The 14,504-nt window shown below is 38.8% G+C and overlaps 1 protein-coding gene across 1 annotated transcript in view; it reads left to right on the top strand.

The window, feature by feature from the left end:
- VPS41 (VPS41 HOPS complex subunit) overlaps positions 1-7,699 on the top strand; it is a 135,586-nt gene extending 127,887 nt beyond the window's left edge. Inside the window, exons 26-29 of the mRNA XM_014946159.1 lie at positions 3,327-3,426; positions 4,347-4,391; positions 6,121-6,200; positions 7,342-7,699. Coding sequence (XP_014801645.1) covers positions 3,327-3,426; positions 4,347-4,391; positions 6,121-6,200; positions 7,342-7,422 — 306 coding nt within the window. The 3' untranslated portion in view covers positions 7,423-7,699. The remainder of the gene's footprint in view (positions 1-3,326; positions 3,427-4,346; positions 4,392-6,120; positions 6,201-7,341) is intronic.
- Positions 7,700-14,504: the final 6,805 nt, after the last annotated feature.

Here is a 14,504-nt window from a genome sequence, read left to right as displayed (position 1 = left end):
CCTAAACAGGGAAAGATTTAAGTACTAGTTTAAGTGGTTTTCAGAATTTGGATTAAAACTCATTATTCTTGTTAATAGTTAAAAGCCATTAAAAAGTTAGTTTTAAAGAGTTAAAAGTCATTATTTTTGTTTGGTTGGTTGGTTTTTCCCTCCCCGGGATCATTTATTATAATGTTTTCTCTCTGTTATCAGCTGAGTGGGTGTATTAAAACCATAGTACATAACTGAGTGACATTGATTTATTGTAGTAAGGAAAGTTTATTGCTTATTTACTGCTGAAATGATACTGATTCAAAAGATGTTGGTATTCTAAGACTTCCCTCCCTAGTTTTAAAATAGAAAAGCAAATTGTTTAGATTCAGTACCTCTACATTGTGGATTAGCCATTTTACTCAAAAGTTGACTTATTAGTTTGCACATTGATTGAACCCGCAGTAGCTCTGATGGATAACAGATATTCATCCATTCATAGAATTCCCATCTATCCTTTCATAACAGAGGTTGTGAACTAATAGGATATTAGTGGATAATCTGAGGAATGCTGTTTGAAGCAGCACCCCCAAAAACTGTTGGGTTTTGCTCCTGCCCATGGATCAACTGCTGTTCATACACCTTGGAGGCACCAGCGGGCGGGTGGCAGCTTGCACAGAGGGACATCCACCTTCTGGTTGTAAAGGCTAAAAATAATCTACTTTTAATTGCACTTGTTACACTTTTTTGGAAAAAAATTGTTTAATTTAATTAAAAAACTTGGACTTGTTTGAGCGAGAAGCTGAATCGAGGCTGGAATTTATTCCCGGAGCTTTGAGCTTACCCTTTCAAATGAACTGCCTACTGCGGTGCTTTCCTTTAAAGATAATGTTAGGCATTTGTAAATCAGGACTTTTTTAATTAAATAGAAGTTCCTATGGCTTCTGATTGTAATTATGCATTAGCGTCTTCCCTAATATAGTCAGAAAATGAGGTTTTTTGCAATAAAAGTTTTGATTTCAGCAGTTTTCATTAATTTGGTAAAAAGCGTTACATCTGCCTGTAACTTCTTGCTGTAGGTGTCCCGTGCTGTCCTGCTTGTGCTTACAATCATGTGGTTTTCAAGGGTAAAAAAAGTTCATTTTCATCCTCTGGGGCCTATTTCTTCTTTTCAGAAAGTGGTTTCATTACAGATTTACGCCTGATGTCAGTTCTAACTAGTTTAGGCTAATCATAGGGTGCAAAGTTATATACTTCTCCCTCCTTTTAATGTAAAGAAGTTAATTCAAACATTCTTTCTCCCGCTGTCTCCCCTCCAAATTCCCTCTCCTGCTTCTCTTTCTGTAAGTCTTGTATTACCCATCTCATCTTTGAGCTCTTTAAATCTGTTTCTGCAGAAGTGTGAGGATTTATTACCTTGAGATTTGACATTTTACATTCTTCATTGTGACTTTTCCTTTTATATAACAATAGCTGCCTACTGTATTCTGTCTCTAGCAAAATAAGGTCTGACAAACAGTCATTGAATGTGATATGGAAAAAATATCTTAGTGGAGTTTAAATAACAGGAGAAAGAGAGTGCATATGTCTTACAAGTTATTTCTGTTTCTTTTATTTTTTAAGGTGTAAAGCAATATTGTGGTTTTGCACTGACTTACTGATGTCTGCTGTTTTGCTCTTAATTTTTCTATTTTTAAATGAAGTGTTCCTATTGGCACAATGTATTTTAAGTAGAAAACAGTAAATGATGCTCCCTTCTTCCCTTTGGATTTCTGTTCCACCCCTCTCATTTAAGGGGCTTGCTTTGCTCCTTTTACTTACACATGGGATTTTTCATCTGCTTATGCTGAGTGCAGCTTAGCAAAGCCTACAGTATATAGCCAAGACTTCATTCACTTTAAGTTATTTACCTGTCTTTGGGAAATAATTTACTGCTTGAGAATCTTTTCAATCAGGTGGGCACTCGTTCTGAGAGATAGTCTCATCCAGTTGTCCTTGCAAAAAGTTTCTAGCCATTTCGTCAAAGCTAGTGACTTTTTTCTATATTTAAATCAGAATTCACCATTCTTTATTGCCCTTGGATAAAGTTGGAAGGGGAAAGATGTACTCAGATAGTTCCTGAGATTATCACAGATAAAACTGATTCAATTTCCAAGTGTTTGTCTTGTAGAGCTGCATTCAGTTTCTGGTGCTCTGAAATGTTTTATAGCTGAGGGTGTCTAATACTGGAGAATGTAATTTACCCACTGACATGCCCAGTTTGAAATGCTTTAAGTGGTATTCAATTTTAATTATTTTAATGTATTTCAGATTCGCAGTGTTAACTCTGTATCATTCTTGGCAGTGTGTCCTTATTACTTTACAGTGTGTGTGAGAAAGGGTTTTGAACAGTATCTGCCTGGCTGCAAAATCTATTATTATATTTCTTTCTGGGTATTTGCATTAGCTGTGTCTTGGACTATTTTGGAACACTCAATGTCTCCTGTAATGCAAATAATCAGGAGAAGAGAATAGATATTGCCTTTTTATACCACTTTTTTGGTAGGGTTGTTAGGCTTGAAATTGATTGTTCGCTTCTTTTGAAAGCACTTTTCGGAGGAATTGTTGTCTTGCAAAACAAATTTCCAAAACTCAATTTGGGAAGTAAAATGCCACAGGACTTATTTGGGATTGTCATATTTTCATACTTGCTTCATTAAGTATTGTGAAATAAGGTTCCGTCTAATTCCCTTGATTCCTTTTTGTGTTCCACAACATTGTCAGGCAATGGGATGTCAATCTAATGAAAAATATTAAATAAATAGAAAGGGGGATGAGACTTTTGCTAAAGAGGAACTAGCTCTGAACCTTTGGTTAGTTGTATGGACGTTGAGTAGTGCTTAATAAATGACACCCCAACAGGAAATGTGTTTGAACAAAATACATTTTGAATTGCTGTGTTTACTAAGGTTTTATGATTATCAAGTGCCTTTTTGAAAGAAGACAGGAAAAATATGGGTAGAAGAAGTTCTGAAATAGTTTGGAAACCAACTGTGAGGAGCACTGTTAAGAAACTCTGTATTTTGTTAAGACAAGCTCATAGGAAGAAGATCATAATTTATGACAGTAGTATATTTATGAAGGGGTTGGGGGTTTTTGAAGTGTTTGGGCTGGTTTTTTTTATATTGTGGGGTTTTCATTTAGGTAGTGGTGGTGGTGACTGGAGGTTCCTCCTTTCCCTCCTTTATAATAGCTTGAAAAGTCTTAAACATTCCTGGCACTCTCTTTGGCAGCAGAAACCCAGTGGAGACTTTCCAAGGTAGTCGAGATGCTCATCTGTTCAACAACCCCTGTATTTTGTGTTCTTTGCACCACAGATCTTGCTGCGGGAGGGTTGCAAGAAGATACTTGTCGCTGATTCTCTGTCTTTACTGAAGAAAATGCATCGAACTCAGATGAAGGGTGTTCTAGTAGACGGTGGGTACAGAGGAAATGTGTTGACTTTCAAGATTTTGAAGTCTTTTGCTTGGTTTCTAAACTGAAGCCAGAAGAAAATGCATCGAACTCAGATGAAGGGTGTTCTAGTAGACGGTGGGTAACAGAGGAAATGTGTTGACTTTCAAGATTTTGAAGTCTTTTGCTTGGTTTCTAGACTCACAGTCATCACAGTCCACTTTGGAAGCTGCCCATAAGCCTGAATATTGTACCTTATCTGTTTGTAGAGTGTAGTAGGATGCTTGCTGTTGTCCCCTTTGTGAAGGAAGCACTTGTATCTCCAAAGGCTAGAAGACCCAGCATGCAGCTTTTCCTCTTGAACCATCTCTCATAGCCAGTAATGTGTTGTCTCCTGCACTTTGTCTATAAAGGTAAAAAAGTGCCAGCACGGATAGTCAGCTAATAATAATCTGCAACCAAAGCAAAATCTATAAGATAGTTTTCAGATACATCATTGGCACCTTGGAAAATATTTTCAACTGTATGTGAGCAGCACTGTAATGAAAACCAGCTGAGTGCTAATATCAAGAGACAAAGGCTGATGGAAACAGAGGATCAGAACTTCTACTACAAAATGCTGCAGAGAAGTCAGGCACCCGTCCTGTGCTTCTTTTTCCCAGTTTGCCTCATGTCTCCCCAGCACTGGTCCTAGACAGCCTCCCTCCTGCAATTCTCCAATCATCAGAATCAGAAGATCTAAACATTTCTCATGCTGTTAATAGAAATGCTGCTTCAGTATTGCTCTTCAATTTTTAATAGACTGTCTTAGGCGTTTTAAGTAAATACTTTAAGCCCAAGCTTCATCTGTGCAATAACATTATGTTCACACACACTTTATGAAAAAGTAAACGTGGAGTTTGTTGACAAAGCTGTTACAAGTTTGCTTTGTTTTGTTTTTGCAGAGGAGAATATCTGCGAATCCTGCCTGTCTCCAATACTTCCTGCAGGTAGGGTGCTTTTCTAGGGGAGAAAGAAGTTGTCTAATTATTTATGGTTTTTTAGTAGGAACTCCTGTTTTCTTTTATTCATAGAAACGTGTAGTCATCTCCCTTCGAAATCACTGCATAAATTTGAGTCTCCTGTGCAAAGCTTGCTTATGAATTCTGACGTGAGAGTGGAGTCTGATTTGAACCTTTCTGTTGCAGTAAATCCAGATTTTCTTTCTTACTCATCTTTAACTTTCTCATATTCTGTTTTGAAATACATGGAATGGAAGGCAACTTGTAATTTCATCAACATATATATTCTCAGAGATCATTAGGACCACAAAACTAAGCTGTTGCCACCAAATCTTGTCCAACTCTGCTGAACTATTTAGACTGAACTTGTAGATTATGAAGCTTTACGGAATATACCTTTTGTGAGTGGTGGAAAACTCCTGGCTTCACTTGCTGCTGTCATATTTGTAACAACCTATAACAGGCTGTAGTTTTAAAACATCTTCTAAAGTTAGTCTTGAAATTAGAAACCCAGGACAGTTGGACTAGATGATTCAGGCTGGATATTAGGAAAATTTTTTTCACTGAAAGAGTTATCAGCCATTAGAATGGGCTGCCCAGGGAGGTGGTTGAGGCACCATCCCTGGAGGTGTTCAAAAGACGGGTTGATGTAGTGCTGGGAGGTCTGGTTTAGTGATGATGCTCCTTGTTTGTTGTGTGGGTGTCTATTTTTGTCAGTTAGGTTGACGGTTGGACAAGATGATCTTTAAGGTCCCTTCCCTTCTAACCTAGAAGATTCTGTGATCTCCAGAGGTCCCTTCCAACCCCATATCATTCTGTGATATTATTTTGAAGACGTACATTCTGTGAGGCAACTGTAGTTCAGAAATACAAATGTAGTTGTTGGGCATTTGAAGAGGAAATAGTTTTACCAGGAGAATGTCAATGGTGGCATCTTCAGACAAGAATACATAAGAAAAAATATATTTATGTACTGTATATTTTTTTTTTTTGCCAAATGTGCAGAACCCAGTAGAATCTCTTACAATTTTTTAAACTGGTTTCTGCCATTTTTCACTTAAATAAATAAGGCAACAATACTATGATCAAAATGCAGCCGTGTAGGGAGCGGAGCAGTCAGAAAACCTGGCAGAGCTGAATGTGCTGGTGCCTTGAGGTCCGTGTGTCGAGGGAATGGGAGCCAAGGAACTGGGCTGTGGGTGCTGCTGCTGAGTGGGTGAGGTGGTTATTCTTTGGGTGTGGGGATGTGGGAGTCCAAAGGCACATGGTGAGCTTGGGCAGCTCCTTGCCACCTTTCAGGATCGTGGCGTGCAGCGGCGGCGCTAGAATGACTTACTCTTCTGGTTCCCCCTGCTTTAGGGCAAGAATTATTTTGCTAACTTTTCATCAAAATGGCTGAATTCTTTGGTGGCAGTTTACTCTTCTCCCTCCCCAAGTCTAGCACGTAGCACACGCTGACATGAAGAAATTTCTGGGATACAGCATTTAAGCCACGGAGTAAAATTGTCCTGTAAATTCATTATTAGGACACATTACCTGAAACCACCACTCTGCGTATTTTCCAGAAATAAGCTAGAATAATTTGGAAATGAATTTGATAGAAAGATATTACTTGGTGTTTCTGTGTGTATAATGAAATGTGGACACATGCTGCTGTAGCCACTGAATCCTTTGCTTCTGTGCCCTGTTGTAATGAATTTAATTTTCTCTTTCCCAGATGCATCCAAGTCCTTCAATGTGGTCGTGTTCCACTGCAGGCATATGTTTCACAAGGAGTGCCTCCCAGTATCTAACACGGTAAGGAATTAGCTTATTCTCTCTGATACCTTTGCCAAAGAGGAAAGGACAAATTGTTTCCTTTTGTCAGCTGGGGAGAAGGGCATGGGTCTATCAGGAATTATAATATGATTACAGTAATTATTTGCGATGATACTCCGTAGTAGTATGTGACTAGGGAAAGGATCTCTAGGACAACTGTAACTAAAGTACATCCAATTTAGGAAAAAAAAAAAAAAATGCTGCTGTTTGAGAGGTATTTTATCACTTTCTGAAATCTGAATGTGCAATGCAGCTTTGAGACATACAGGGAATACAAACTGTTTGATTTTATTTATTTATTTATTCTTTTCCATTGCAACTCTCACTTTAAGTATGTTTAATTAAAGACTAGAATAAGGATACTTTCTCAAGTAAACCACATCGAGTGATTCTGACCTGGAAGAAAAAAAACCCACTCATTTCAGAGTCAATATTTAAATATCTTTGTAATCATCTCTATGCTCAGGATATGTATTTCTTCATCACAGATATCTTTTTTTCTTTCCCCCAATGAAAATAAAACAAAAGAGTAACTTAAAGATATAACCAGTTTTGAATTTAGGGATGAAAGCATCAGAATGGTAACAAAATCACAAAGAAAATGGAATTTAAGCTTTTCTGATTCTGTATCTGTCTCTGAAAACAAACCTTTAGTGAAAAAAGGACTTTGGTGAATCACTTAATCTGCAAGTAACGAAGCAAACTGCTTGTAGGCATATGGTACAGCATGTATACTTACATATGTTATGAAAATCTTAATGAATTAGATCCTTTGCAAAAGAAAGCCCAACAACTAGGAAATATTTATTCACGTGATATTCACCACAAATCTTAGTATTTGAGAAATAATCCAAAATTTAGACAGCATTCTCAATATGCTGGGAGAGTGGTGGGCCTGGGAAACTTGTCAGGTGGGATTTTTAAATATGGCATGGATGTTAAATGATATATATTCTATAGTACCTATGAATACACAGGTGTCTGCATATCCCTGAGCCAAAGTCTCTACTGCTGTAGGATTTCTTAGCCTTAAGTAATCAGTTGTGTTACTGGTGTTTGTCCCACATTCTAGCTTGGCTCCATCTCTCTAAGAGATTCTTGTTTTCTTTTTAATTTCTAGGTATCTCCTGTCCAGTTCTGCAACATATGCAGTGCCAAGCACCGAGGACCAGGAAGTGCAATCCTGGAGATGAAGAAATAGCAGTCCCCTAGCTCTCCACACCAGCCTGTCACCCCAACTCTGCTAGGACCACGCAGAGCCACTGTAGTTTCTCTCAGTCATCATTTGTGTATATAGTTCTGATTGTGCTTTACAACTGGTTTCTGTAAGTTACCCAGCTGACTGAACGTTTTCAGGAGAGAGAAGATGTGCAAATCTTTCCCTCGTAAGTCTTTGTTGTGCAATTCACGTGTTCCTTTATTCAGCTTGTTACTTAACTCTGGAACATAGAAATAAAATGGGAAGAAAAAAACCACAACAGTTTGGAGATTTGTGCTTGCTATCGGTTAATGCGCTTCACGGTTTGGAGCCGGATCAGGCTCAGGGTTAGATATTGCAAAGAAAGATGAATTGCTGTGAATTCAGCTCACCAAACTACTTTTACCTTGGTTGTATGCGTACACATTCATAATTTTCTTTAAACTAGTTGCTTTCTCAATTCATCTTCCTAATGCAGTAGCTTTAGGTGGGCTTTTCTCATCCAGGAACCTTATTTTTAAATGTTAGTAAGTGTGGTTGTAGAGTATGATCCCATTTAAGTATAGGGGGAAAAAAACCCACCATCTGACCTTTTAAAGATAAAATCTCTAGGAGTTTCTTTTGGCTTTAGCAATTTAATAGCTAAGTTAAATAGATCTATTTGGATGATAACAGAAAACATACTTATTTTTAAATGTTTCAACAGTGGTTTGTTTTGTTGGTCCAAAGGAGGTCATCTTTCAGAATGTCCTCCCAGTAATGTAATCTCTTTATAAATGTTCTCTGATTAAATTAAATCTAAGCATCTTTTCCCTAAGAAAAGTAGTTTTTCAGAAATACCCAAGCTATTTTCCCTCTTTTTCATAACTGGAGTTTGAAAGTAAAAATACATTGGCCCTGTTGTAATGAATTTAATTTTCTCTTTCCCAGATGCATCCAAGTCCTTCAATGTGGTCGTGTTCCACTGCAGGCATATGTTTCACAAGGAGTGTCTCCCAGTATCTAACACGGTAAGGAATTAGCTTATTCTCTCTGATACCTTTGCCAAAGAGGAAAGGACAAATTGTTTCCTTTTGTCAGCTGGGGAGAAGGGCATGGGTCTATCAGGAATTATAATATGATTACAGTAATTATTTGCGATGATACTCCGTAGTAGTATGTGACTAGGGAAAGGATCTCTAGGACAACTGTAACTAAAGTACATCCAATTTAGGAAAAAAAAAAAAAAATGCTGCTGTTTGAGAGGTATTTTATCACTTTCTGAAATCTGAATGTGCAATGCAGCTTTGAGACATACAGGGAATACAAACTGTTTGATTTTATTTATTTATTTATTCTTTTCCATTGCAACTCTCACTTTAAGTATGTTTAATTAAAGACTAGAATAAGGATACTTTCTCAAGTAAACCACATCGAGTGATTCTGACCTGGAAGAAAAAAAACCCACTCATTTCAGAGTCAATATTTAAATATCTTTGTAAGCATCTCTATGCTCAGGATATGTATTTCTTCATCACAGATATCTTTTTTTCTTTCCCCCAATAAAACAAAAAAGTAACTTACAGATATAACCAGTTTTGAATTTAGGGATGAAAGCATCAGAATGGTAACAAAATCACAAAGAAAATGGAATTTAAGCTTTTCTGATTCTGTATCTGTCTCTGAAAACAAACCTTTAGTGAAAAAAGGACTTTGGTGAATCACTTAATCTGCAAGTAACGAAGCAAACTGCTTGTAGGCATATGGTACAGCATGTATACTTACATATGTTATGAAAATCTTAATGAATTAGATCCTTTGCAAAAGAAAGCCCAACAACTAGGAAATATTTATTCACGTGATATTCACCACAAATCTTAGTATTTGAGAAATAATCCAAAATTTAGACAGCATTCTCAATATGCTGGGAGAGTGGTGGGCCTGGGAAACTTGTCAGGTGGGATTTTTAAATATGGCATGGATGTTAAATGATATATATTCTATAGTACCTATGAATACACAGGTGTCTGCATATCCCTGAGCCAAAGTCTCTACTGCTGTAGGATTTCTTAGCCTTAAGTAATCAGTTGTGTTACTGGTGTTTGTCCCACATTCTAGCTTGGCTCTATCTCTCTAAGAGATTCTTGTTTTCTTTTTAATTTCTAGGTATCTCCTGTCCAGTTCTGCAACATATGCAGTGCCAAGCACCGAGGACCAGGAAGTGCAATCCTGGAGATGAAGAAATAGCAGTCCCCTCCATGCTCCATCTCTCTAAGAGATTCTTGTTTTCTTTTTAATTTCTAGGTATCTCCTGTCCAGTTCTGCAACATATGCAGTGCCAAGCACCGAGGACCAGGAAGTGCAATCCTGGAGATGAAGAAATAGCAGTCCCCTAGCTCTCCACACCAGCCTGTCACCCCAACTCTGCTAGGACCACGCAGAGCCACTGTAGTTTCTCTCAGTCATCATTTGTGTATATAGTTCTGATTGTGCTTTACAACTGGTTTCTGTAAGTTACCCAGCTGACTGAACGTTTTCAGGAGAGAGAAGATGTGCAAATCTTTCCCTCGTAAGTCTTTGTTGTGCAATTCACGTGTTCCTTTATTCAGCTTGTTACTTAACTCTGGAACATAGAAATAAAATGGGAAGAAAAAAAAAACAAACCAGTTTGGAGATTTGTGCTTGCTGTCGGTTAATGCACTTCGCGGTTTGGAGCTGTATCAGATAACTCTGGAACATAGAAATAAAATGGGAAGAAAAAAACCACAACAGTTTGGAGATTTGTGCTTGCTATCGGTTAATGCGCTTCACGGTTTGGAGCCGGATCAGGCTCAGGGTTAGATATTGCAAAGAAAGATGAATTGCTGTGAATTCAGCTCAACAAACTACTTCAGTCCTGATTTAGTCTATTAGTGAACTGTTTAACTTGAGACTCATGGGACTTTGGCTTTGAGTGGAGCTGCATCAGGACTTGAAGCTGGCTGGCTGCTGACTCATACATTTAATTACCAAACTTGTTTAACTGTTAGTTCCACATACTGGCAAATTGCAAAGAAAGATGAATTGCTGTGAATTCAGCTCACCAAACTACTTTTACCTTGGTTGTATGCGTACACATTCATAATTTTCTTTAAACTAGTTGCTTTCTCAATTCATCTTCCTAATGCAGTAGCTTTAGGTGGGCTTTTCTCATCCAGGAACCTTATTTTTAAATGTTAGTAAGTGTGGTTGTAGAGTATGATCCCATTTAAGTATAGGGGGAAAAAAACCCACCATCTGACCTTTTAAAGATAAAATCTCTAGGAGTTTCTTTTGGCTTTAGCAATTTAATAGCTAAGTTAAATAGATCTATTTGGATGATAACAGAAAACATACTTATTTTTAAATGTTTCAACAGTGGTTTGTTTTGTTGGTCCAAAGGAGGTCATCTTTCAGAATGTCCTCCCAGTAATGTAATCTCTTTATAAATGTTCTCTGATTAAATTAAATCTAAGCATCTTTTCCCTAAGAAAAGTAGTTTTTCAGAAATACCCAAGCTATTTTCCCTCTTTTTCATAACTGGAGTTTGAAAGTAAAAATACATTGGTTTACCATGAAATTGGGAGGTTTAAGGAAGTAGTTAACATTGTAAGTTCTGAAACAACAGTGCAGTGATACTGCAGTGTATCTGTAACATTGGAAAATATAGCACCTTTAAGTTCTTCTGTACCTTACTCCCATGTAGGTACACCTTAAAATAAGTTATAATAACTGGAGTTTGAAAGTAAAAATACATTGTTTTACCATCAAATTATGAGGTTTAAGGAAGTAGTTAACATCGTAAATTCTGAAACAACAGTACTGTAGGTACACCTTAAAATAAGTTATCTCCTACAAACCTGGATTTCTAGTTTATGTAAATTCATTGTACTCTTTTGATATCCCCTGGGCAGTTGGCTGAGCTGGTCTAGCAATCTTAGGAGTCTCCTCACCTGCAGGAATTACTGCCTGGCTCTGTGGCAGTTCATTTTCAGGCGCGAGTATACATTCTCAGGTATGTTATTCATTTATCCATTCTTTCCTACACTGATATGGAAAGCTGCTTTGATTCACAGTAAATGAAATGCTCCAGTGAGCTCAAGGGCTGTTTCACCATGATATTTGAGTTATTGCATGCCTGGAGACAGGCTTAGAAACTTTTTAAAAAACCCTCTCTCTCAGTAACTCTGAGCAGCTTTTCTATATTACACCCTAAGAATGCACTGTGCAATGCCATAAGATGTCAGCTTGCGGGAGGAGAAAGTCAGATTACTCCTATACAGTTATGCCACAAAGTGTTCTGTAGCTCAGAGTTATATGATAATTTAAAACAGGTATATTGTTTACTTCAGTTTGGCCTTAAATTCCCTAAAGAATTTTGAGCGTTGGGTGACTCAGTTTGCTAGCCTGCCATCACTGGCAGTCCTATTGCATTATACCCCGGTATATTGTTTGCATTATGCAAGTCATTTTAAATCACTGTATGAAAATCTAATCAAAATGTTCTCTAAATCCAAAGCTTCTTTCACTTGGGCTTCAGGGACTACCCTTTTCATGTTCCCGAATTCCAAATTTGCTCATTAAGATTCAGCAAGAAATGTACAGTCCTGACTTTGATTCACTTTTCTTCCTTCTTAAGAAACCTTCACATCATAGAAAATGTCTGAGGTTAGAGTCTAAAATATTCAGCTACCCGAGAGCTTTTCTGCTGGAGAACAGTTCTGCCTGAGAAGTAGCCTTAAAGCTGCATAACCCTTCAGAAAATTACAGTGTGGTGCTTACCCACTTTCACCAGAGCATATTTAAGATATCAATCCGTTTATCAAAGTGCTTGTGCTTCTAACTAAGGTAAAATTAAGGTAAGTTAAACAAGGGAATTGCTATTTTTTCACTGATCCATCCAGTTCTGGGTGATTTTCTTCAGTAATGACAGTAAAGCTAACTGAAAGGGTATGTGATGGATCAAGTAAGAATGTGTTGGTCTGCCATATCAAAGAGCCACAGGCAGTTTGGTTACAATGGGATGATTGGTTACATCTTGGGATGATTTTTCTCATCTGCCTTCATTTTACTGAGACCCACAAGGCTGTGTGATAGGCTCGGTGGCAGCATTGGGCTACGCTGAAGGTTTCGGTGAGCCCATGTGTTGGTCTGCCATATCAAAGAGCCACAAGAAGTTTGGTTACAATGGCTCTTTAGGTTATTTTTCTCATCTGCCTTCATTTTACTCTTGTGAGACCCACAAGGCTGTGTGATAGGCTCAGTGGCAACGCTGGGCTACGCTGAAGGTGAGGAGCTGGTGGTGCTCCATGGGCAGGAGGCCATTGAGTCCCGCTGAGAGCGCTCAGGTAGAAGTGACGGCATCAGGAATCAGGCTGCAAAAGGAGGAGTTAATCTGTTTCTAGCAGACCTATGAGGACTGGGGAGTAAAGCAAGCAATTTGTGGGGTGAGTAAGATGTGGCTGTTGGTCTTGTAATAAATTCATTATTTATTGGTTGATCTTTTTATCTCTGATAGACAATGTATGAAAGGGACGGGTACAGGCTCTGCGGGTCTTTTGGGTCTCATTGGAGTTGAGAGGTGCACGACTGGCTTTTGCCATCTCCTGCTGCAGCTGAATCTCATAGCTGTTGGTCTTGTAATAAATTCATTATTTGTTGGTTGATCTTTTTATCGCTGATAGACAACGGATGAAAGGGACGGGTCCAGGCTCTGCGGGTCTTTTGGGTCTCATTGGAGTTGAGAGGTGCACGACTGGCTTTTGCCATCTCCTGCTGCAGCTGAATCTCATGTGTTTGCAGGTCAGTAGCTGTGTCTCAGCAGGCTTGAGGCAGCTCCTCTACCAGATCCGTGATGTATGGAGTCAGCTGTGGTTGGCGCGTGGGCAAGACCCTGCCAGCCAGCATTGCATGAACCAGTGGGTCAGTCAGTGCTTCAGGGAGTCGTTCTGCACAGAAGGTATGTCCTCTGCCTGGAGCTGCACCTGACAGCATCTCACCCGGGGGAAACCCTGAACACCCTGGGTGTTGTGTGTTGGAACAGGAGGGAGTTGTCCAGCGCCTGACACTGGCCCTGTGTTACAGAGCCAGAGCAAAGACAAAAATGAGTTGTTCGCCCATTTTTAAATCCACATCATGTTCCTATTTGAAATAAGCATTTTTGTGGACGGTTGCTGCCACAGACTTGGCTCGGATTTGTCAAGAAAAGAACAAGAAATACCCAGTGGTCTGCGACGTTTTGTTACGCATTTTTAGTAGGAGGCTGTGCTGCAACATCTTCTAAATGTTGGCTGATAGCTGGATAGAGGCTGTCAATATTCTGCATAGACTGCACAGGCTTATCAAGTGTTCATCTTGGGAAATTCAATCATTTTCTACTTGAGAATTAATGGGTTTTCAACTAGAGTCTTTTAAGCAGGCTCTGTTTTAACCCTTTGCTGTTGTGTACATGACTGCGGTGGTTTCCTGCTGGGGGAGTGGAGCTCCTGACTGCAATTTAAGGGAACAAGAATTGCCAAGTAACCTCTTAAATGAAAAGCTCACTTGGGATTTCCCATTTCTGAAGTGTTGTGATTTAGCATTCAAGTACCGTGTGCCTCGGTCACCTTGGAAAATACACTGTCATCTCTGCAAGTCGGTTGGACCGGTTCCTGCCCGTGTCATTTGATAGCTGTTTGAAAAAATCCTTGCAGGAAAATTCTTACCTAATGCTGAACGAGGACCATTCCCTGAATAAGGAACACCTTGGAGAAGCCTGTTTTCCCTCTATCCTGTTCCATTGCACACTTCTGACTCCATACCCACGCAGCACAACTTTTACTCGTGTTTACAAACGCTGAACACAACATCAGGGTCTCTCTCCTCTCTAGAAGGACCTCCCCCTCCAGCAGATCTTTGCCAAATTCTAGCTCTAAATCAATTGTTCTGCTCTCAAAACAATTTGAACAAGACTTGTAAGAAACAAAGTACCACATTTAGAGAATGACTCTTTAATTATATACTTTTGGGACTGTCTTCTTACTCCACTGTGATATGAAAGATTAATTTTCTCTTGACATTAGAGAAATCCCTAGATGATGGGGTTTCTT

This window comes from Calidris pugnax, unplaced genomic scaffold (genome assembly GCF_001431845.1).
Source record: "Calidris pugnax isolate Ruff unplaced genomic scaffold, ASM143184v1 scaffold151, whole genome shotgun sequence".
In the NCBI taxonomy this organism is placed as follows: domain Eukaryota; kingdom Metazoa; phylum Chordata; class Aves; order Charadriiformes; family Scolopacidae; genus Calidris; species Calidris pugnax.
Note: the sequence above shows the minus strand (reverse complement) of the source record. Positions and strands in the feature narration are given on the sequence as shown.